The following is a 24,603-nucleotide window of genomic DNA, read 5'->3' on the forward strand; positions in this document are numbered from 1 at the left end:
ATTTATAAATCTCTTCCTACGTATTTAAATCAATAAATTACAACACGGAGAAACTTTATAAAACAATTTATAAGGCAACAAATCGTTTCTATCCTCAATTTTCAGGATATTATTGGTGTTGGGATTACAAATCAACGTGAAACAACAATTGCATGGAATAGTGAAACAGGTGAACCATTAGCTCCAGCTATTGTGTGGTCTGACGCAAGAACTGCTGATGATGTTATAAAATTTACACAAATGGCGCCTGGTAATAAATCGAATGCTTTTCAGGTAGATAAATAAAAGTGAAACATACTTTACAATTTGATTTGTTTTAAATAATTCGTTTTACATATCGACTGGTGGTGAAATTCAAGGAACAACCTTCATCCTGTTCGTAACTCGTCAGTTATAAATACACTTATACTTCCATATTGATATTCTAAAAGAGATCTACTTTAAATATCCATTTAGTTGAACAGGTAAATTTATCTATTAGACTACTAATACATTGATCAGTTTGTTTTTTTAAACGATCGATAAGCTCTTGTTTGAATGATTCTGGACTTTTGCTTCTAAATCAAACTTTTTTTCTATAAAATTCATGTAAACTTTCTAAACCATTATATAATGAATGTACAGTATTAAAGGTTGATAAACTAACATCAGATTGTGATGAACATATGAGATAAAATCACTGACTGATTAATTGAAAATGTACTAAAGAATTAGAACATTCATTTATGAATGAATCTATGAATTACTTATCACAAAGTAAATGACGAATCGAGAATAAAATAAACAAATTAATCAGTGACCTTTCATAATTCGCTTCGTCTTAGGATTGTAATCCCTCAGTCTTTTGTGGTATATATGGCAGTCCTGTGTGGATTGCTTCGATATTGCCATTAAATCATAAAGATTTTGGAGATTGACGGTGGCTAACTGTGGAATTCAGGACGCACGTCTTGTCCTATATGGGACTTGTCAGCTGGATGTACCTGAATAGTTATTGTAAAATAATGACACTTTGTCACACATCATCATTGTATTTCATTTGTTTATTTTTTTAGAACTCTTCGGTATTAGTATCAACAGTTTTAGTTTTTCGTTACCGTGTTGTATATTAGTTATTCTCATCGAAGACTTCACTATATAAACCTACTTATTATGTTTAAATGAAATCGTGACGAATATAGTAAGTGTGGATTCATAAAATACATGATTTCTAGCATCAATACTTATGAACGTGGACTGTAAACAATTTTACTTGTATTTCCTAATGAAAGTTTAGTGGAAAATAAATTATTACACTTTGGTTTATTTGATCAAACTTACAGAGCTGGGCTTTTTACCTCCTTCAATCCATTTAATACATGTTTCTACTGGACTAATCGTTAGTGTTTCCATTTATGACCTTACATTTAGTTCTTCGGCTTGAGTAATTATTTAAATGACCTCCGACCTTTGCTTTGAAGCTTAATCCATCTTAAATATCCGTAATTATAACGTGTCTGTGGGTTGATATCTCAAATTTTTATTTGGATTATCACGATCTCTTTTGCACGCTACAGATTAAACTAGATTCTAACTGAATATGTTTGTTCTACGTTTTCTTTTAAATTATAACAGGATTTATTTTATGGATTTTTCTAAGACAAAAAGCCTTTATCTTCGGAGATTATATACTAACATTCATCGTTTGTTAATGTGAGGCTTGTTGTTTGAATAAATATTGGATTACCATGAGTTTTTTTTTACATTTTTTGAATCAAGATTTAAGGGCATTTATATTTCCTTCTAGTTTAAACCTTAATTGTATTGATTTCAGTGATCCTGAATAAATTATTCCATAACAAGGTACTCCATTGATAAGAAGTAAACAAACAACTGAAGTAGTGATAGCAAACTAAACCGCAGTACTCAATGGAAAAGTTTAGCCTAAAATCAAGTACCTGAATGTTGTAACATAACGAATATTGAGAAAGTTTAAATTCTTGGTGCTATTTTCCTGATTATTATTTATATATTCATTACATAATTATTAGATATGTCATTCTGTTCCTATATCTCCCTTATTGTAAACTTCCAGTGGGTAGATTAACTATTGTTATACATTTAACTATCTCTTAATTATTGCTAACTGAATAAGAACTGTTTGTTCTACCGTCTACCACTAATGATATGATTGGGCTTAAAGTGTAATCTCATATTTGATGTGTTGTGTGATCAGGTATTTTCAGTATATTATTGTGTTACTTTTTAATCATGATCGAAATTGAGTACAATAGAGGGCTAATCCGTTTCCTATCGCCGTCTTCTGATTAACTGCTAGGTTATAAATGAACTCGAGGAGCAATTAGACGTTAAGGCTATCGTCAGTGTGTAAAACTCGTGAACTTGGGCACTAGTCAGACTAGCGATATATATTACGTGATATCGAATAGAAATTTTCAAGCCCCAACAAACCGGTGTCTTTTTTTCTCAAAATGCTACTCTGAAATAGTTCACATATTTTCTGTGTCAAACGAAAGTAAAAACAGTTAATTCAGTAGTTGAAAATTAGAAATAAGTAAGGTAGTAAAACGTCAGAGGTTTTGGTTTTTATCAGATATTTACCCTAAAAATAATCAAATTAACCAACTATTGCATCTTTTAATCTTTGGTGACGAGAAAACCATATAAAATTATCAAGAATACTCATAAAAACTGAAATTCATGTATAAATTAACTTTTTGAGAATATCAGAGACGTAAAATAAACTTGATTTACTTTTATTGAGGTTATATAATTACTTGCATAAACACCAAAAGTCTTTATTCTAAAAACATGTAAGTAATCTATTATTCTCATAGATCATTCAATAAATGACTAACCAATATAGTTAAAGTTGTTTTATTAATCAAACTGAATCAAGGAATATTGTAAATGATCACTGTTGAAACATTTCTTAGTGAGACGAAATGGCTGTCCAATGCTTCCTGTTTTTTATTGATTCAGTAAGCAAAGACAGTTCATCATATGGAATTTCTAAAATTTATATCATTGAAAAATTTCATCGTAAAATATTCTGTTTAATTAACAATAGAAATAAAGATAAGTAGTATGTTTAAGTTAACAGTGATTTTATGACATCATGGTTGATTTATAGAAATTGTAACTTGTATCAACTTAATTACTCGAATTATCACAATAAACATACTTTTTTGATTACTTAATATTCTGTTGTTTTTTTACATAACAGTTGTAAATTCACCATATGACTTGAACTCATTAAACCGTTGTAATTGTAAACTTATATCTGTAAAAGGTTTATATAGTTATATTTCAGATTTATTTATTTTATTTAAAGATTAACTGATTAACTTGTTTTTAAAATCAATTATATGTATGTCAGTAAATAAATATAATATTTTAAAACACATTATAAACTTCAATAGTTGAGATCATGAGTCAATTGAAGCTAGACCACCATGGAAAACCTTGAAGCACTGGACGGTCGTTTCGTTCCATTGTGGGACTTGTCAGTGGCAGTACGCATTCACGATCCCCTTTCGCTTCCACATTTTCCATGGGGGTCTAGATTCAATTGACTCATGATCTCAACCATTGAAATTACTATAATATCCACAAAAACCCTTCTGATATTCATACATGTATCCACGATCCCAGGACCTATTAGTCTCGCGCGCGAGACTACAATCTCCACAAAACCACTTCTGATAAATTACAAACTATTACTTTGTTAATATCCTTACTGTGGGATATTGATGAAAGGTAGAATTTCAAAAGTATATCATTATGATTGGCGGCCTGCTTAAATATTTGGGCTACCTGTTCCTGCCATTTAGATAATTCAATAAGTTATTTGCTTTTGTTTGTTTTCACACATTATTATGTCTTAATTGTATAACCTATCCAAACGTATTTATGGAAACTTTACGACCTTTCGCTGTACAAGTTACAAAAAGTACAATTAGAGATTGTGCTGGTTGGTAATATATATTCACATGTCTATTCCTAAATTACTAACATCTAACTGGCGATCACTTAATATTTATCGTCAGGGTCAATCAAGAAATAAGAAAAAGAAACTTGTTTAAATACTTTGTGCTGAAAATTCTATACTGTACCAAAACAATATTGAATAAAGCCCATAATAATAATAACTTTGGTTATAATCGCGTATTATTTTCTGTAACACTAGAAATAATGGATTTTGTCATTAAAAGAACGAATTCTAATTTTTATTTAACTTCATTTTTTAATAGTTGATATATTTTGTTTATTGGTTACTTTAAATGGTTTCAAAATATCTTTGCCTTCAAAACAAAGATATCGTCATGATTGTATCACATATGTGTTTCATTTTCCTTGAAAGATTCTCCAAACTGTAAATTGATAATCAAAATAGAAGGTAAATGAGTACAGTGTTGATGTCCACATTTGAACTCAAAACTGTTATCAGTGTGAATGTCAACAATGAGATTGTAGTACATCTAACTGATGAGTCTCAGGTTAATCAAAACGCGAATCTTGGATTCCGGAGTCAACCACAATCTGCATGTTTTATAATAATAATTTAATTTGAAAATCTATAGAAATACATGTATACTTTTTGATTTCCTTCTCTAGCATATTACAGGTTTACCGATACATAGTTATTTCTCAGCTTTAAAAATGAATTGGTTACTAAATAATGTAAAGTCAGTGGTTAAAGCAGATGAAGAAAATAAATTATTATTTGGCACAGTTGATTCATGGCTGATATGGAAACTAACTAGTCAGATGTGCCATGTTACTGATGTGACGAATGCAAGCCGTACACTACTATTTAATTTGAATAAATTGGAGTGGGATCATGATCTATGCCAGTAAGCGTAAGACACTTTTTACTGTTCATAATGTAAACACTCATTTGGAATATTAAGCTAGAAATTATTCTTATGATATTGAGTACTATGATAGAGAAGCGTTCGAACTGGAGGTCTTAGGTCCTAATGTCAAGTAATTTATTATTTACATACTCAGATTTATTTTAGCGAATAATACTTATTCAATGTTCATATTATTCATACATAATTATTTGACAAATTATATACTTGCACAAATCAGTTCACTTTTAAAATAATTAATAGATTATTAGTTTGTAGTGACTTATTTTTATCACGAGAACACGATTGGTTTAATGAAAACAATTATTATTATAACCAATTGTACCAGTGACTGTTTAATGTGCTCTTTGTTTAACTTTGCTAAAAACATCCATTATACACACTTCGATTGTGACCTCGCGCGAATCCGGTTACGCTCAGTAACCAAGCTTGTATCCTGGCACGATCTCGGTATTCTTTTGATACCACGAGATCGCCAGCAAATATATCTCGACTTGGTCCATTAACTGCCTTCTGATATTTGGCTTCCGGGGGATTTTATGGATATCCTGGCACGCGTTCCTTTTTAATGGTCAATCTCGACTTGACTCCACTCTACAAGTTTTCTTAACATTTAATAACTCACTGTTTTGCACCTAGATTTCACATCGACAGGCAATATAATTGTGATTATATGTGTTTTTTAGAAAACTTGATTTAAACTAGGTTTTATAGGTTGCTGCTATACTCATGTATGTGCTTAGGCTTAAAGACTTATGTAGTATCGTATTCTAAGAGTTTTACACTGTATATATAATTCCTAGCGCATTAAACCAACGTATGACCGTTTATGATTGTTAGATTTTTTTCATATTCGAATTAACGATTTGAAACCAGGAAGCATTGGACATTCATTTCCTCCTGGTATAGAGCTTCTCATCGGTGTGCATCCATAACTTCCACTGGGATTTAAATCTAGGACCTTTGGTTTCTCGGTGAGCTTTTAAATTCTAGATAACTGAACTGGCAATTTCTTAAGTTCTAATGCAAAGTTTATCACTAGATGATTTCAGCCATGTCCGTCGTAAGATAGCTGTCCACAATAGGCAATCGAAGATAATTTCAAATCAATTGAATTTAGAAAAGTACATTATGGATATTGGCTCAGTGGTCTACAGATTTAAGGCTCACTGTGAGATCGAAGGTCCAGCATTCAATTCGTGGTAGGGTCATGGATACACACCGATGAAAAGCTCTATACTGGGACGAAATGACTATCAGATGCTTCCTGGTTCTTGATCGTTTCCTAAAATCGATTCCTATTTTAAATATGTAAAATTCAGTAGTTTTTACAAAATTCCTTACGTTACTTGGAAAATGATTACACTTACATTTATTTTATTCATTTAATTACAGATTTTTTCATATTAATCCACGTACACTTCCGAAAATAGTAACATCATCTGAATTAATCGGTGTTATTCAAGATTCAAAATGTTTAATGAAAGGCGTTCCTATTTATGGGATATTAGGTGATCAACAAGCATCACTTGTTGCACAAACATGGGGACTGTCCAGTTCTGTAGATGAAAATAATTTACCAGATATATCCAGGGTTAAAGTAACGTATGGAACTGGAGCATTTATGCTATGGAATATTGGTTGTCAACCATATTTTTCAGATAAAGGTGTTCTAACCACAATAGCTTATAAAATGGGTTCAAAAGGAAGACCACATTATGCTTTAGAGGTAGGTTTACAATAAAATGATAGGTAGTTATGGTTACTTTAATTTTACCAATTTCGTTATTTTGTAGAACGAAGGACATTAGAAACATTTTTTGGTAAGTGATAATTCGTTAGAAAGTTGTTTTCTGTTGGATAGTATAAGTATAAATTCAGTGTATCTCATCCATCTTGATCCGAGATTAAATGAATGACCAAATTACAACCATTTTTGTTGAAATAAATGTACTTTTAGGATGTTTGCTTATTTTATTACATGATTGTTTGTAGTCACAATTGTAACACCTATAAACAAACACATGATGGTTGTTTACAATTTGTGTAGTTTGCACAGTTTGAAGTTAATTGTCATCCGAAATTCAAATCATTTAGAGAATCAATGGAAAACATGGAGAACTAGACATCTGTTTTATTAGCTACTACACACCTCAAGCATTGTGTACCCTCGATCATATACAACATAGAAACCCGGACTTTTAACTATCTCAATCGATCGTGTTGTCTAGTGCAGTCTAAATAACTAAAGGTATCATTATGAGTTGAATTCCTAAGATTCTTTTTCTGTTAATCTGACGGTTAATGGTTATCTGAACACCGTTGATTTTTCATCACATCTCAGAAAATTATATTGTCAACAAGAAATCACCTCTTATTCATCTCACTATTTTTACTAAATAGATAACAGTGAAAAATTCTACATTGTAATAACTCCGAATAATAAATACAACAAGTGTTTTTTTTTTCATTTCCATTAACACTTGAATAATACTGTTTTCATAATTATTGGTATAAATCAAATCTGAATCTGAAATCTTTCTGTAAAGGTTTTCATTGTAGAGATATATACAAATTATATATTTTTTTTTTACGAAAATTCAGTTGTTTTTGTGTTGTATACAAGATATAAATTAAATACAGTTGAAAGTAAGGTTGCTTGTCTCTGGTGCTATAGCATACATACTAAATGGTATGAATAATTTCAAGAATTATGTTATCGGTAATCACTTACTACACAACAAGCAATTCTGCTGTAACATTTATGCGCTATATTGATAAGAACGTGTTGTATAGATATCCTATTTTCTTTTTTTGACCCATATATTATGGGCTTGAAGTGAGTTTTTAAGAAACTAAAATTATTTTCACAAATGTCATATCAAGTTTCTCGAATTGAAATCAACTGATGAAATGAGTTTAGGGGTATGACAATATTATTAGTAAAAAACTAAATACTTACATCGTACTAAAATTTATTGTTTCACTTACTTTTTTTGGATATAACTGGTCGCTGTTTACTAATAATGATGTTTGCTATGAAATGATTCTGAACAACTATCAGGTTCTCGGATAATTTCAACTGGATACGTCTTTTTTATTATTTTTATTAAACTAAATACAAGTCATTGAAGTTTGTTATAGATAAGTAGTCCTTGATGTTCTATCCATTGTGGTTTGTAGGCAGGAATCAACATTACTCAATAACTTGCCTGATCATAGTAAATGCTAATCATTTTCATCATGAATTAGAATTATCTAAATAACTGTTGAAAATACGTGAGTTATAAGCAGCTATTTCACCTAGATTTCAGAACGTTTTAGAATTGCATTGTTATGACCTTGGATCGCTTTTACCCCGTGATACTTGTTATGACTTGACCTTGGTCTGTGTAGTCTAAATTATGACCTTGACGCGTTAGGCTGAGTGGCTTAACCTTGAGTCTAATACGCGTGAGTTCGATCGGGGTAGAGAGAACTATTCTGAATCCTGATTGGTTGGCAAGCACGCGAGTGAAAGAAGACAAGACAGTTGGAACACTAAACTCTGGATTCTCTGAATTCGGATTACTACAAAAATGTACATGAATAAATAAGTGCATATCTTGACCACGACGTACGATAATTTGGAAAAATACAGTTATGCCCGAAACAGGGAATTAGGGTAGAAAATATAGTGCAAAATATAATGTTTAAATTACAATATTTTTGGGACAAAAAAGGGTATGCTAGTGAATGATACATAGAACGAAAGCTCGTGTTATGTAGAATAAGATAGGGACAAAAATAAATATAAGTGTTTTACAGGGTTTGAATGAAATGCAATAACGTCCCAAGAAAATAGCTTTCGTAATTGTCTGGGCTTCTTAATTCCCCGTTCATAACACCTTCCCCCTTAAAAAAAAGAAAAAAATATATGGTTAGTTACTATATACAGGTAAGTGCTGAGATATCATCATTGATATCTTCCTTCGGAAACGTATGTTCTCCTCTTTGGGTCTACCTGTAGAATATCTGGTCTTCTGCGTTTCCGTGATGCTTTCCTAATAGGACTTTGTTCATGTTGCGCAGTCTTCTGAGTTGCTGAGCATTTTATGTCAAAACTGTCCAGAATGATTCTCCACATTGAGTCTAATTTCTCGGTTTTCTGTGAAGTGCCAGCATTTTCCAGTATGTGGTTGACATGGCGTGTCCACTTCTGTCCTTCAACTTCCACCACATACATTACGTTCCCTTGTCTCTTAAGTATGCGTCCACTGGTCCATTGTGGAGGTGAATATCGGAAATCGCGGACGTATACTTTTTGTTTTCTTTGGAAAATTCTGCGTTTTGCCCCATGATGGCGATCAAATTGGTTTTCCATCTTTCTGTTTCTTTTTCCGATGTCTATTTGCTGTGGTTTCATGGCATCGAGGGCAGTTCTTACTTTTCTACCAAACATAATTTCTGCTGGGGACATTTGATTTGGTGTTGATGGGTTTGGAGTTGTTCTATAGACCAAGAGAAAGTCATCAAGAATCTCCTCTATCTTTCCCTCCCCTTTTGCCTTCAGTAGCGCTCTTTTGAAGGTATCTACAAACCTTTCGGCCTGACCATTCGATTGTGGATGGTACGGAGGTGAACGGACATGTTTGACTCCAAACCTCTTGCAGAAATCTGAGAAGATGGAAGAAATAAACTGAGTGCCGTTATCTGTCACGAGAACATCTGGAACTCCAAAACGGGAGAATAACTGCCGTAGCTTCATGATAGTCTGTTGCGAAGTGATTTGATTTATAGGAAAAATCTCCGGCCATTTTGAATAAGCATCAACACAAACGAGGGGGTACGTACCCTGGAATGGGCTAGCAAAATCAACATGTATACGCGACCAAGGTTCTTCTGGAGATGTAGACATAACATTAGAAAGAAGTACATGAGATTCCGAAGTTTCACTAGCGCATACTTTGTCTGAAGTATTCGATTTGGAAATTTTATGAGAAGGCAATGAATCGGCGGTATTTGATTTGACATGGTGAGAACACATAACATTTGAATTGTTTGATTCAGAAAGATCATAAGAACATGTTTCATCAGAAGCATTTAATTCGTTAATATCCAGAGAGGATGATTCGTCGGAGGCATTTGATTTAGAAATATCATTAGGGATTTGGATAGACTCATAGGAAACATTTTGAGAACATACCTCATCTAATAATTTGTTCAAAGTATCAACATGTGCAATCCAATCTAATCCCAATAGATCTAAATCGTGTCGATTTGTTAGATAACAAACATCTGTAAATTTACTTCCCATAAGTTGAACATTGCATAGAACCTCTCCTGTCAACTTTACTATGTCTCCTGACGCATTTCGGGCGACATGTTCCGTCGGTCGGATGGATGGGCATCCTAACTTGTGCCATGTGTTCTTTGAAATCAACGTGACATCAGAAGCAGTGTCCAACTGAAGTCGTATAAGTTCTTCATTTACTAATAAATTTACAAATTTCCGCCTACTTTTAAATCCAACTTTAAAGGTTGCAAACGTGGTTTTAATTTGACTGTTTAATCGTTGCTTTGAATTTCCACTACGATGTTTAGTCTTGCGTTTATTTAACGAACAGTGACCTTCTTTGTGGCCAATGCGATGACATTTGCGGCATTTATGATTCTTAAACGGACAGAATTTTGCAAAATGCCATGCTCCGCAGAACCAGCATGGTGATGGGGGGTTGGCAGGTTGTTTCCTGCTTGTACAGTTTTGTTTCGATGATTTTATGGATCGGAGCGCATTAATTGAATCAGAACCGGAAGGTTTACCCTTCTGTTGCACCATCGCAGTGTCATGCTTGAGACTAAGTAACCGCTGACATTCGGTTGTAACCATTTGTAATGTCATATTTGGTTCTTGTTCAATGCGTGCCAAAATTCTGGTACGGACATCTGCATCTTCTTCATTCTTTAGACCACATATGAAAACCAAGCATTTAAATTGGTCCGCTGTGATTTCGTTTATTTTGAAGCGTTCGCACTGTCGATTTACCTTTCCGGCATACATGAGATAATCGTCCTCTGGAGATTTTGTTATTTGGAAACATTTATAGCGAGTATTAAATAATGAGGACTGTTCATCGAAAATATCAGATAAAATCTGGACTGTATCTTTGAATGATACATCTCGTGGATTTTGCGGCAAGATAAAATTTACATATTTATTATATTCCTGTGTTCCCAGTCTTCTAAAGAGTAAGCGGACTTTTGCTGCGTCATCAAGATGCGAGCATTCAACGCGGAAAATATCTTCACAACGGTGAAACCACGAACTGAAAATGATATTAGCTTCAGGATCATACTGGAATTCAGAAATAGAATTTATGATGCTTTCATGCTTATCTGATTGACAAGCTGAGGACGACTGTAATGAGAACATTCGTGCGAATGCATCCAAAAGCTTCGTCTGATTTGCCTCATTTTGTGCTTGCTGCATTTGAAGAATAGTTTTAAGGTCATCCAATGAAACAGGCATTTTGTACTGGATCAATCAATATAGGAAAGAAAAAAATTCTCCGTCGCCAGTTGTTATGACCTTGGATCGCTTTTACCCCGTGATACTTGTTATGACTTGACCTTGGTCTGTGTAGTCTAAATTATGACCTTGACGCGTTAGGCTGAGTGGCTTAACCTTGAGTCTAATACGCGTGAGTTCGATCGGGGTAGAGAGAACTATTCTGAATCCTGATTGGTTGGCAAGCACGCGAGTGAAAGAAGACAAGACAGTTGGAACACTAAACTCTGGATTCTCTGAATTCGGATTACTACAAAAATGTACATGAATAAATAAGTGCATATCTTGACCACGACGTACGATAATTTGGAAAAATACAGTTATGCCCGAAACAGGGAATTAGGGTAGAAAATATAGTGCAAAATATAATGTTTAAATTACAATATTTTTGGGACAAAAAAGGGTATGCTAGTGAATGATACATAGAACGAAAGCTCGTGTTATGTAGAATAAGATAGGGACAAAAATAAATATAAGTGTTTTACAGGGTTTGAATGAAATGCAATAACGTCCCAAGAAAATAGCTTTCGTAATTGTCTGGGCTTCTTAATTCCCCGTTCATAACATGCATACTGACAATCACAAACACGATCGAACCCAGAGATTTTTGACATCACTACGAGTAAAGTTATGATCAGGTTACTGTGTGGGAATACAGACATTTCATTTATCGATTACAGTCATTCTGTTATATAGTTTAACTATCATTCAATATATATCGATGAGTAATGAGCTCAAATCGTTATTGATTAACAAGTATATATGTGATCAGATTGTTCGAAATGTATTACGCTAATATATCACATAATTCTGATAAACTTCGTCTTCTCATTGCATTGTCGAAAGTTGTATTCTAATTTTTATGGCACTTCAGTTGAGATGTATTAAAAAATTGGAATTTCTAAAAGTCATAATAATTTGTTGTTCAAGTTTGTACATTTAATGGAATTGTATTCTCTTAATTTAATTGTTTGATTATAAAGATTTGATTTTTATTCTGTGACAACAATGGAACTTATTCACTTTTGTTCTGATATTATCCCTAGTGATAATGACAACTTTTCAATTAAACTATTCGACTCAATAAAGTATAAGATTAAATTTTAGAACAGTTAATGATAGTCTCATAGTGATTAAGTGCCTAGTGTGTTGACTGATTTTGAATGAGGATTCATTCAATGTTAAGCATAACTCGTTTACTTTAAGTACTATATTTCAACTTTAGTATTGCTTACAAATGTTAAGTAACATTAAATCTGCTCCAATGAACGCTCCTTAAATTTATTCCTTCACATAAACCACACTGCTTAAAACATCAAGAGTGTAGATTCATTGAGATTTTATGTTGTCTGTTTTATTGAATACTTTCAGTAATACTTACTTTAGAAAACTTTAAAATGATGTGATGATTGAAATAATCAACGTTCTTTTAAACCTATCAGAGCAGAGCTTAATGCAATACTCTCATTTTTACAGCATTAATTTTAATCATGGGGAACTTCATTGATCGAAAATGCTTTTGAAACGTATACCATGAATAGGAAATCCGTTTTCTTTATTATCGCTTTCACTACTAATATAATGTTGAGTGAGTGAAAGTTTTGACGTTTTTCCTACTTAATTAGGGTGCTATATCATTTTCTGGGGCTACAATGAGATGGTTGAAGACAAAACTGGACGTGTTTAAAGATGATGCGGAATGTGAGAAATTGTCTGCTTCAGTATACAGAAAACAAAGATTTAATGAACCAGATCCATGCTATTTAGTCCCAGCATTTAGTGGTCTTTTCTGTCCATGGTGGCAAGAAAGTGCACGTTGTGTCATATGTGGAATCACAGCGAATGTTGATAAATCTGATCTTGTTTATGCTGGCTTAAGATCATCTGTTTATCAAACATATGATGTTCTCTTTGTGGCTACTTTAGCTAAAGCTAATAATAAATGCAATTCAATAGTTCCATTAATGGCATTAAAAAACCAAATGAAATTATTGTTGATGGTGGAATGTCCAATAGTGACATTCTTATGCAAAGTTTAGCTGACATTTTGAGTAGGTTTGACCAATTTTATCATTATTATTATTATTATTATTATTATTTCACCCAGCATGCTGGTAATAAGTTGATACATCACTTTATTTCAACGCTATACAACCTCAAACTTGGTATTTGTATAGGTTTACTGAATCAGAATATCATAAAACAAGAATTTAGCAGTAATTATATATATATATATATATATATATATATATATATATATATATATATAATGTTTACAATTGTTATTTGAAATTCAGCACAGAGCGTTACATATATTTCTTGCTAGGATAAAATATTATCTAGTTACTCCAAGAAAAACGGCTAGAAAGAGTCATTTCACTGACTTTGAAACCGTTACTCTTGCATATAAACGTGCTAGGAAAATATTTGCCCTATTAGTTGTTCATCACAGTTAATCAGCAACTCGCATAATCATCGTCAAAACGGGAGAATAACTGCCGTAGTTTCATGATAGTCTGTTGTGAAGTGATTTGATTTATAGGAAAAATCTCCGGCCATTTTGAATAAGCATCAACACAAACGAGGGGGTACGTACCCTGGAATGGGCTAGCAAAATCAACATGTATACGCGACCAAGGTTCTTCTGGAGATGTAGACATAACATTTGAAAGAAGTACATGAGATTCCGAAGTTTCACTAGCGCATACTTTGTCTGAAGTATTCGATTTGGAAATTTTATGAGAAGGCAATAAATCGGCGGTATTAGATTTGACATGGTGAGAACACATAACATTTGAATTGTTTGATTCAGAAAGATCATAAGAACATGTTTCATCAGAAGCATTTAATTCGTTAATATCCAGAGAGGATGATTCGTCGGAGGCATTTGATTTAGAAATATCATTAGGGATTTGGATAGACTCATAGGAAACATTTTGAGAACATACCTCATCTAATAATTTGTTCAAAGTATCAACATGTGCAATCCAATCTAATCCCAATAGATCTAAATCGTGTCGATTTGTTAGATAACAAACATCTGTAAATTTACTTCCCATAAGTTGAACATTGCATAGAACCTCTCCTGTCAACTTTACTATGTCTCCTGACGCATTTCGGGCGACATGTTCCGTCGGTCGGATGGATGGGCATCCTAACTTGTGCCATGTGTTCTTTGAAATCAACGTGACATCAGAAGCAGTGTCCAACTGAAGTCGTATAAGTTCTTCATTTACTAATAAATTTACAAATTTCCGCCTACTTTTAAATCCAACTTTAAAGGTTGCAAACGTGGTTTTAATTTGACTGTTTAATCGTTGCTTTGAATTTCCACTACGATGTTTAGTCTTGCGTTTATTTAACGAACAGTGACCTTCTTTGTGGCCAATGCGATGACATTTGCGGCATTTATGATTCTTAAACGGACAGAATTTTGCAAAATGCCATGCTCCGCAGAACCAGCATGGTGATGGGGGGTTGGCAGGTTGTTTCCTGCTTGTACAGTTTTGTTTCGATGATTTTATGGATCGGAGCGCATTAATTGAATCAGAACCGGAAGGTTTACCCTTCTGTTGCACCATCGCAGTGTCATGCTTGAGACTAAGTAACCGCTGACATTCGGTTGTAACCATTTGTAATGTCATATTTGGTTCTTGTTCAATGCGTGCCAAAATTCTGGTACGGACATCTGCATCTTCTTCATTCTTTAGACCACATATGAAAACCAAGCATTTAAATTGGTCCGCTGTGATTTCGTTTATTTTGAAGCGTTCGCACTGTCGATTTACCTTTCCGGCATACATGAGATAATCGTCCTCTGGAGATTTTGTTATTTGGAAACATTTATAGCGAGTATTAAATAATGAGGACTGTTCATCGAAAATATCAGATAAAATCTGGACTGTATCTTTGAATGATACATCTCGTGGATTTTGCGGCAAGATAAAATTTACATATTTATTATATTCCTGTGTTCCCAGTCTTCTAAAGAGTAAGCGGACTTTTGCTGCGTCATCAAGATGCGAGCATTCAACGCGGAAAATATCTTCACAACGGTGAAACCACGAACTGAAAATGATATTAGCTTCAGGATCATACTGGAATTCAGAAATAGAATTTATGATGCTTTCATGCTTATCTGATTGACAAGCTGAGGACGACTGTAATGAGAACATTCGTGCGAATGCATCCAAAAGCTTCGTCTGATTTGCCTCATTTTGTGCTTGCTGCATTTGAAGAATAGTTTTAAGGTCATCCAATGAAACAGGCATTTTGTACTGGATCAATCAATATAGGAAAGAAAAAAAAATTCTCCGTCGCCAGTTGTTATGACCTTGGATCGCTTTTACCCCGTGATACTTGTTATGACTTGACCTTGGTCTGTGTAGTCTAAATTATGACCTTGACGCGTTAGGCTGAGTGGCTTAACCTTGAGTCTAATACGCGTGAGTTCGATCGGGGTAGAGAGAACTATTCTGAATCCTGATTGGTTGGCAAGCACGCGAGTGAAAGAAGACAAGACAGTTGGAACACTAAACTCTGGATTCTCTGAATTCGGATTACTACAAAAATGTACATGAATAAATAAGTGCATATCTTGACCACGACGTACGATAATTTGGAAAAATACAGTTATGCCCGAAACAGGGAATTAGGGTAGAAAATATAGTGCAAAATATAATGTTTAAATTACAATATTTTTGGGACAAAAAAGGGTATGCTAGTGAATGATACATAGAACGAAAGCTCGTGTTATGTAGAATAAGATAGGGACAAAAATAAATATAAGTGTTTTACAGGGTTTGAATGAAATGCAATAACGTCCCAAGAAAATAGCTTTCGTAATTGTCTGGGCTTCTTAATTCCCCGTTCATAACATGCATACTGACAATCACAAACACGATCGAACCCAGAGATTTTTTGACATCACTACGAGTAAAGTTATGATCAGGTTACTGTGTGGGAATACAGACATTTCATTTATCGATTACAGTCATTCTGTTATATAGTTTAACTATCATTCAATATATATCGATGAGTAATGAGCTCAAATCGTTATTGATTAACAAGTATATATGTGATCAGATTGTTCGAAATGTATTACGCTAATATATCACATAATTCTGATAAACTTCGTCTTCTCATTGCATTGTCGAAAGTTGTATTCTAATTTTTATGGCACTTCAGTTGAGATGTATTAAAAAAATTGGAATTTCTAAAAGTCATAATAATTTGTTGTTCAAGTTTGTACATTTAATGGAATTGTATTCTCTTAATTTAATTGTTTGATTATAAAGATTTGATTTTTATTCTGTGACAACAATGGAACTTATTCACTTTTGTTCTGATATTATCCCTAGTGATAATGACAACTTTTCAATTAAACTATTCGACTCAATAAAGTATAAGATTAAATTTTAGAACAGTTAATGATAGTCTCATAGTGATTAAGTGCCTAGTGTGTTGACTGATTTTGAATGAGGATTCATTCAATGTTAAGCATAACTCGTTTACTTTAAGTACTATATTTCAACTTTAGTATTGCTTACAAATGTTAAGTAACATTAAATCTGCTCCAATGAACGCTCCTTAAATTTATTCCTTCACATAAACCACACTGCTTAAAACATCAAGAGTGTAGATTCATTGAGATTTTATGTTGTCTGTTTTATTGAATACTTTCAGTAATACTTACTTTAGAAAACTTTAAAATGATGTGATGATTGAAATAATCAACGTTCTTTTTAAACCTATCAGAGCAGAGCTTAATGCAATACTCTCATTTTTACAGCATTAATTTTAATCATGGGGAACTTCATTGATCGAAAATGCTTTTGAAACGTATACCATGAATAGGAAATCCGTTTTCTTTATTATCGCTTTCACTACTAATATAATGTTGAGTGAGTGAAAGTTTTGACGTTTTTCCTACTTAATTAGGGTGCTATATCATTTTCTGGGGCTACAATGAGATGGTTGAAGACAAAACTGGACGTGTTTAAAGATGATGCGGAATGTGAGAAATTGTCTGCTTCAGTATACAGAAAACAAAGATTTAATGAACCAGATCCATGCTATTTAGTCCCAGCATTTAGTGGTCTTTTCTGTCCATGGTGGCAAGAAAGTGCACGTTGTGTCATATGTGGAATCACAGCGAATGTTGATAAATCTGATCTTGTTTATGCTGGCTTAAGATCATCTGTTTATCAAACATATGATGTTCTCTTTGTGGCTACTTTAGCTAAAGCTAATAATAAATGCAATTCAATAGTTCCATTAATGGCATTAAAAAAACCAAATGAAATTATTGTTGATGGTGGAATGTCCAATAGTGACATTCTTATGCAAAGTTTAGCTGACATTTTGAGTAGGTTTGACCAATTTTATCATTATTATTATTATTATTATTATTATTATTATTATTTCACCCAGCATGCTGGTAATAAGTTGATACATCACTTTATTTCAACGCTATACAACCTCAAACTTGGTATTTGTATAGGTTTACTGAATCAGAATATCATAAAACAAGAATTTAGCAGTAATTATATATATATATATATATATATATATATATATATATATATATATATATAATGTTTACAATTGTTATTTGAAATTCAGCACAGAGCGTTACATATATTTCTTGCTAGGATAAAATATTATCTAGTTACTCCAAGAAAAACGGCTAGAAAGAGTCATTTCACTGACTTTGAAACCGTTACTCTTGCATATAAACGTGCTAGGAAAATATTTGCCCTATTAGTTGTTCATCACAGTTAATCAGCAACTCGCATAATCATCGTCAAATACAATAAAAATAACTCAGGGAACTTATCTCACAACCTTTACAATCTACCCCGAATTATTCAAGTAATCAATCATTTAGCCTTATAGAATATTTCAATTGGCAATAAACATACAAATAAAAGCTACAGAATTAAAGTGCATGAATAAATCATTTATCAGAGACAGGATTCAGGAGAATAATTAATTTTAAAGTTAGTTTTTTTTAATCCTAAACTCCAGTAAAAAATAAAATACATATATGGTTCAGCTAAACTGTGAGTATACTATTTGTAAATGTCTGTCGAGAAAGTAACATTCTCTAATCGTTCACGTGGATTACGTTGAAGTGTAAAATGCTTTGGTAATTGTTTGGATAGCTAATATTGTGGTGTGTGCTACTTATATTGACATAAGTAGTATATGATGTTAGTCGTGATCAGAAGGTCTGGCAGCAGAGAGACAAGAGGATCGAACAGTAAATAATCGGAACAGAATGCGATTTATATGGAAATGCAAGAACAATGAATTCTGAGTCATTTTGAGACAATTGAAGGACATTTTGCAAATTAAGCATTTACTTTATGGTTGTTAGATTTTATTAACAATTCCTGTAATTTTATGTTGAGTATATTCGATTGTCCCCATCCGTGTTCTGTTCACTACAATATTAGTCAACTTTTCCTGTTTACAAGATACAACCAACGGAAAAAGCGTGAACATAACCTTAAATATTAGAATGTATTCACTTTTGGTAAATAACTGGAATTCAACTACAATATTAAATCCGATTGATATTAGGATAACGATCGAAATATATTATTGTACTGTTCATTTTTGTAAAAACTAATTCAAATACAAACAACTGTTTTCTAATTCTACAGGAAACATTAAGCTTGAACAGGAAACAGTAGAAAAACAGAATAATATACTGAAAAGAAAATCAAAGGATTAATTTCAAGGCTTATTAAAATAATAAGGTTGTTTATTAACATTATTGAACTCCGTATGATAATTGAAAGCTCCGAATCCAACATTTAAATTTCAGACGTTTCGCTATGATTCTAGTTGTTTACATTTCTGAAGAAACAATTTTGCTTTAATTTGTGAACAGTGATATACTGGTGGTAGAAAAACAAGGAATCTGTTTAAATAATAATTATTATTCGTAAATCTATACTTATTGTGAGAGTTACAAAATATGAATAGAGCAGGTTTGTGGATGTCGTGAGGGATCCTTCTGGTGATGAAACTACTCTTCAGTGAACTGTAGTTTTTAGTGTCAGTCTACCCTGAAGGCAATTAGTGTTGTAGACTGCAAGGTTTCAAAATGAATTTGTATTATTGTTTCGTTTTTCTATTTCTCGTGGTTATTCTCAAGTTAGTAGTGAATATCATCATAATAAGGGAAGAGTACTAGTTTGGAAATTTTTTGATTGACTAAAATTCTGTTGCTATGTAAATTGATATGTAGTTATCATACACTTTTATAATAATTACAGACAGTATAGTAACTTCATTAAACTAACTAACCGATCAAGTTCAACCTAAACCTAAACAATCTCTCCTTATTTGAAGTATACATTTGATTTTCATGGATTTTACCGGCTAGCAAAACTTGTGTTACATTTCATATATAAAAATAATCGGTTAACTGATCAATTTAATACTACTGATACAATATTTAGTACGTAATTGTTTATTTCATACTGTTTACTTATCTGCTCTATTTATTTTATTTTTCATTGAATAGATGTAACTGTTCGACGTCATAATCATTCTGATGTTATGACTGCATTAGGTGCGGCAGTTACTGTGGCATTAGCACTGGATATTAATCCAACTGGATTATTGAAAATTCGAGAATATTCGACTAATAAACCAGATGAATATCAGTCAACATTTTATTCAAAAATTAATTCAAATGATCGCGCCGTTAAATTATACGGTTGGCATGAATCAGTTAAACGAAGTTTAAACTGGATATCGAATAAATCAATAAGTGAATCACAGAATACACTTTTCGATTTATTGGACCATATCTGTAATGAGCAACATGAAGATGTGAAGAAAATTAAAGTAAATGAAATTCTTTTTAATGAGTTCATTTATTTTTCCCTCTCTCTATTCATTATTTTGCATCATTTAGTAAAACTATTTTTTCGATAGTTGAAATCATGAGTCATTTGAAGCTAGACCATCATGAAAAACCTGGAAGCGCTGGACGACCGTTTCGTCCTAGTATGGGGCTCCTCAACAGTGCGCATCCACGATCCCGCCCGCCGCGAGATTCGTACCCAGGATCTATCAGTCTCGCGAGCGACCGCTCAACCATTAGACCACTGAGCCGGCCGTCATTCAACGGTGTTAATGTCTAACTTCAGCTAATTGCTAAAATCTCCACTAAACCCCTCCTGATAAGAACATTATTGTATGTCTAGTTAAAAAAGTTGATTCTATTTTCTAATAATCCATTACTCGTATTTTATTTTAAGCGTGTATTTACCCGAAAGTCTAAAGCCTATCATAAATATATTTATCATTCATTTTGTCCTTTGCCATGATACTCGATAGTAACTGGCATTTCGAGTCATTTTTAATTTGTTGCTATAACTGTTACGATATGTGTCTATAAACTAAGTAACTATTCATAAGTGATATATTTAATTTCTTTTTTAAAATTTTTCAATGATGAAAAATCCGTATAAATTTAATCATTACATATGTCTAATAATTGATTGATACATTCACTGATGATGACTATCTAAAGGTGTTGTAAAAAAGAAAAAGAATATTTTTGTGCTCTTAGAAATAATACAGTAATAGGATAATACTATGAAGAAATCCACTTGATATAGACTAAATCACGTAACGTATAAACATGCTATATACAACTAATAATAAATAATAGATCAGACATTAATGTATTTCCGCTCGAATAATTACGTATTAAAGAATGACACTGATATTGTATAGGTTTTACAATGAAATTGAAAATCAATACCAATAGACGATGATGAATTAACTTAACAATACAGTAACCAGTTTTATGACACAAAAAATATGAAATTTCATAATCTGTTAATTGTCAAAACTAATTGATTTTATGTGCCGGCTCAGTGTCTAGTGGTTAAGCGCTCGCGTGTGAGACTGATAGGTCCTGGGTTCGAATCTCTCAGGAGGGGCGAGATCGTGAATGCGCACTGCTGAGGAGTCCCACAATAAGACTAAACGGCCTTCCAGTGCTTCCAGGTTTTCCATGGTGGTCTAGCTTCAACTGACTCATGATCTCAACCATTGAAATAATATTTAATACTAAAACTTCTAATATTAGTGTAGGGTCATGTAAAAGAAATAACTGAAAAAGTAGTATTTTTTCACTCAACTTATATCGTACATGTCTCTATGGGAATAATTAATGAATGGTTTATATAACACAAATACTGAAAGTTTACATACACAGTGAAGTCAAAGTAGAGAACAATAATAGAAAGAAACTCATGATATTAATTAGTATCAGAGCATTTAGCATGCTGAATGTTTATTTGTCTACGCCCACTAACTATATTTTAGTAGGAAAACTAAAAGAAGATCAAATAATTAATGTATGACAGTAATGGTTAGTTTTCGCATCACTGATGATTTTAATGATGTAAGAGAGGTTGAAATCTTCTGAGGGCTAGAGCTTCTATAGAGAAAAGTATAGCCTAATGACATAAGAAATCTAATCTACGTTTGTTTCAAATAGCCACCTCAACACTTTACTTTGATGTGAATTTGCACAATTCACCTATCCCATTACTGATTTGGAATTGTGCTGTCAAATGATTTTAAAATCATTTCTTATTATCATCAAATTTACATTTCAATTGTTCTTTGTTTTTATGTGTTGCCACTCACATATGAATTGGTAACTACCATGGGAAATGAAGTAGTGATTTATATGTTTTGAGACTTGTATAAAGTAATGGGGTCACTTCTTTTGGTACAGAAAAATTTGGTTGCTTATCATTTATTTTCAGTAGTTGTTTTCAATCTCTGTTGCCAAATCAGACTATCGAGTTTTCTCCTACAATCGGAAATTGAGTAAACAGTCTTCAAAAAATAATTGCAAAGTTCACATGCTGTCTAACGTATGTATATATATTAGTGTTTTAGTCGACAGCATCTTCCTCAAATGTATTTTCAGTGCAGGTACATAAATAAAAAATTTTTTTATAACTTTGTATAATACGCGTTATCTTCTCCAATTCAACTTCATATCCAGTTATCATAATAAACATTTACTTGAAATATCACTTTTTACAACCTTACCATTTTATTCGAGTAATATAAGCACAAACTTATCCATAACTATTCAATTGTTGCAACGATGATCATGAGATAAAGGACTATAGCTGGTAAACTGTTGATAGCACTATTATTATTCCTTTTGTTTCTTTTATTTGTATCTATAATTGTATGTTTTCAATTTATGTTTATTTCAAAAGGAAAATCAGTGTCCATTGAATTCATCACAAAAAATATCGTTTGGTCTAACAGTTATTGGTGTATTTTTACTTGGACTGTTGGTTGGTCAGAGAATTAAATGATGTGTTTACGTTATGCTTTATCATATATATGGGAGGCGATGATTTTAATTTCAGAACGAACTATCTTATTATCAGTCATTTTATCTATTTAATAAAATATACTTAAATAATCTTTATATGATATTTTTGTATACGGTTTGTCTCTATATTTCTTGTCTGGAAAAACATTATGCGGTTGAAAATCACATCATGAAAGAAAGCTTGCGCTTTAAAATTCAACTTTAATAAATATTGATACTTATTGTATTTGAATCTGTAGGAGCCGTCTTGTGTAACATCAATATTAGCTGTTGATGTATCACTAATAAATCAAAAACAGATTAACAACGTAGTAGTTGGTCACTTTTTCAACATATAACACGAAAACATCGGTTCAAAGACTTTTCAGAAACAAATAATGGTAAATCTATGAACTTGTCAAAAATACTCACCCGGATATATAAATTTAACACATTTAAAAATAGAGGAAAATGAACCATTAATCACTATAACATTAAAATTGACATTACTTGTTTCAATAAAAAGGAAGCTATGCAATCATAAGTGTACATAATGAGGACAGTTTGCTTGTAATTCACCTTTCTCCAGAGGATGTGTCCATCATTCTCCATAAAACAGTCAAATACCTTAGTTTTATTAATATTCAAAACTCTACAAGCTATGCATTCTAAATCTGTTAGTCTGCGGAGTTTTATAATTCTTCATGTAACTACCTCCTGCTTTGTTCGGTCTACTAAATCCGATGTGAAAAGATATACTACATAGTACATTGAGGAACCCATAGTAACTGGAAAACTACAAATAGGAATTAGAGTTCACCAACCCAGATACAGATATAGGAATACTGAATTTTAATGCATTCAAACCTGCTTAAGACCGGACAGACGATTAAAATATATAATTTTGCTAAAGTTTCATCCGAGATAGTCTCATAAAGTTGCATCAGAGGTTTTAATATGTTATCTGGTAATTACTTGAAATGTTTCAAATATCTATGAGTGATTCGCAAAAATAATTCAGTTAGTATATTTGTCTTACACTTGGGTGTTATTTTTGTCGAATTTTAAAACTATAACGTTACTAACTTGGCTACTGCATACTCTGCGACCAATAGCCCACGTAATAGTCTCACTTCTTTTGTCCTCGAAGCAGCGTTACAGATGAACAGTGATAAGTATGTTTTGTGTCTTTGATTCACATTGTCCCTGAGTCTCGAAATTTGAATATAATGAAGGCGGCTCTCTTATGCTCAATACGGGGACGGAAGAAGAGTAATTTTCCAGGGTTTACCTTGAGGAAATGCCGAGCTGTATTCTTCTGCATCTCCAAAGTATATAAGATGGTTCACGCTATCTGTAGTCTTTCCTTGTTCATCACATAAAGGGAGCAATATCTTGATTATTTTATACCAGAAACGCTGGATACTAGACACTTTCAAGGCACCGGATGTCCACGGTTAATCACATTATCCCCAGAGTAAGGTGAGATTGCTAATTATACACTTACCCCTTGCTCCTTATTTGAACTGACGCTTGTAATCATCTTTAAACCCATAATATTGTGGCACTTGCCGTAACAGATAGGCTTAACGCGACCAATAACGAATGCCGAAATATGATTTCCATAACTCCTGTACTAAGGCAATCGAGTTCGCATGATACGGGGTTTGTTGCGTAATCCCCAATTTACATTAATCGGGTAAAGCTTGTATCGTTAGTGCAGAATCTACGGAAATGGTTTTACTCCATCAAATTCCCTTTAATGTAATATGGTGCCGAACTACTGAAGAAATCGTCTTTTT

The 24,603-nt window shown here is 32.7% G+C and overlaps 1 protein-coding gene across 4 annotated transcripts in view; it reads left to right on the forward strand.

Annotated features, from left to right (window-relative positions):
* MS3_00008647 (uncharacterized protein) overlaps positions 1–22,900 on the forward strand; it is a gene marked incomplete at its 5' end in the record, with an annotated part of 37,639 nt that extends 14,739 nt beyond the window's left edge. The window contains 9 exons of one of the 4 annotated variants that reach the window (XM_051216987.1): positions 106–273; positions 1,615–1,692; positions 4,618–4,856; positions 6,273–6,606; positions 6,674–6,700; positions 13,050–13,475; positions 17,365–17,791; positions 19,964–20,289; positions 22,701–22,900. In XM_051216987.1, the coding sequence (XP_051065615.1) occupies positions 17,392–17,791; positions 19,964–20,289; positions 22,701–22,802 (828 nt within the window). In that variant the 3' untranslated portion in view covers positions 22,803–22,900. Of the gene's footprint in view, positions 1–105; positions 465–1,614; positions 2,890–4,617; positions 4,857–6,272; positions 6,607–6,673; positions 6,701–13,049; positions 13,476–17,364; positions 17,792–19,963; positions 20,290–22,700 lie in introns of those variants that run through there. The other 3 variants (XM_012943316.3, XM_051216989.1, XM_051216988.1) reach the window with 3 other exon arrangements.
* Positions 22,901–24,603: the final 1,703 nt, after the last annotated feature.

This window comes from Schistosoma haematobium, chromosome 6, assembly GCF_000699445.3.
Source record: "Schistosoma haematobium chromosome 6, whole genome shotgun sequence".
Classification (NCBI taxonomy): domain Eukaryota; kingdom Metazoa; phylum Platyhelminthes; class Trematoda; order Strigeidida; family Schistosomatidae; genus Schistosoma; species Schistosoma haematobium.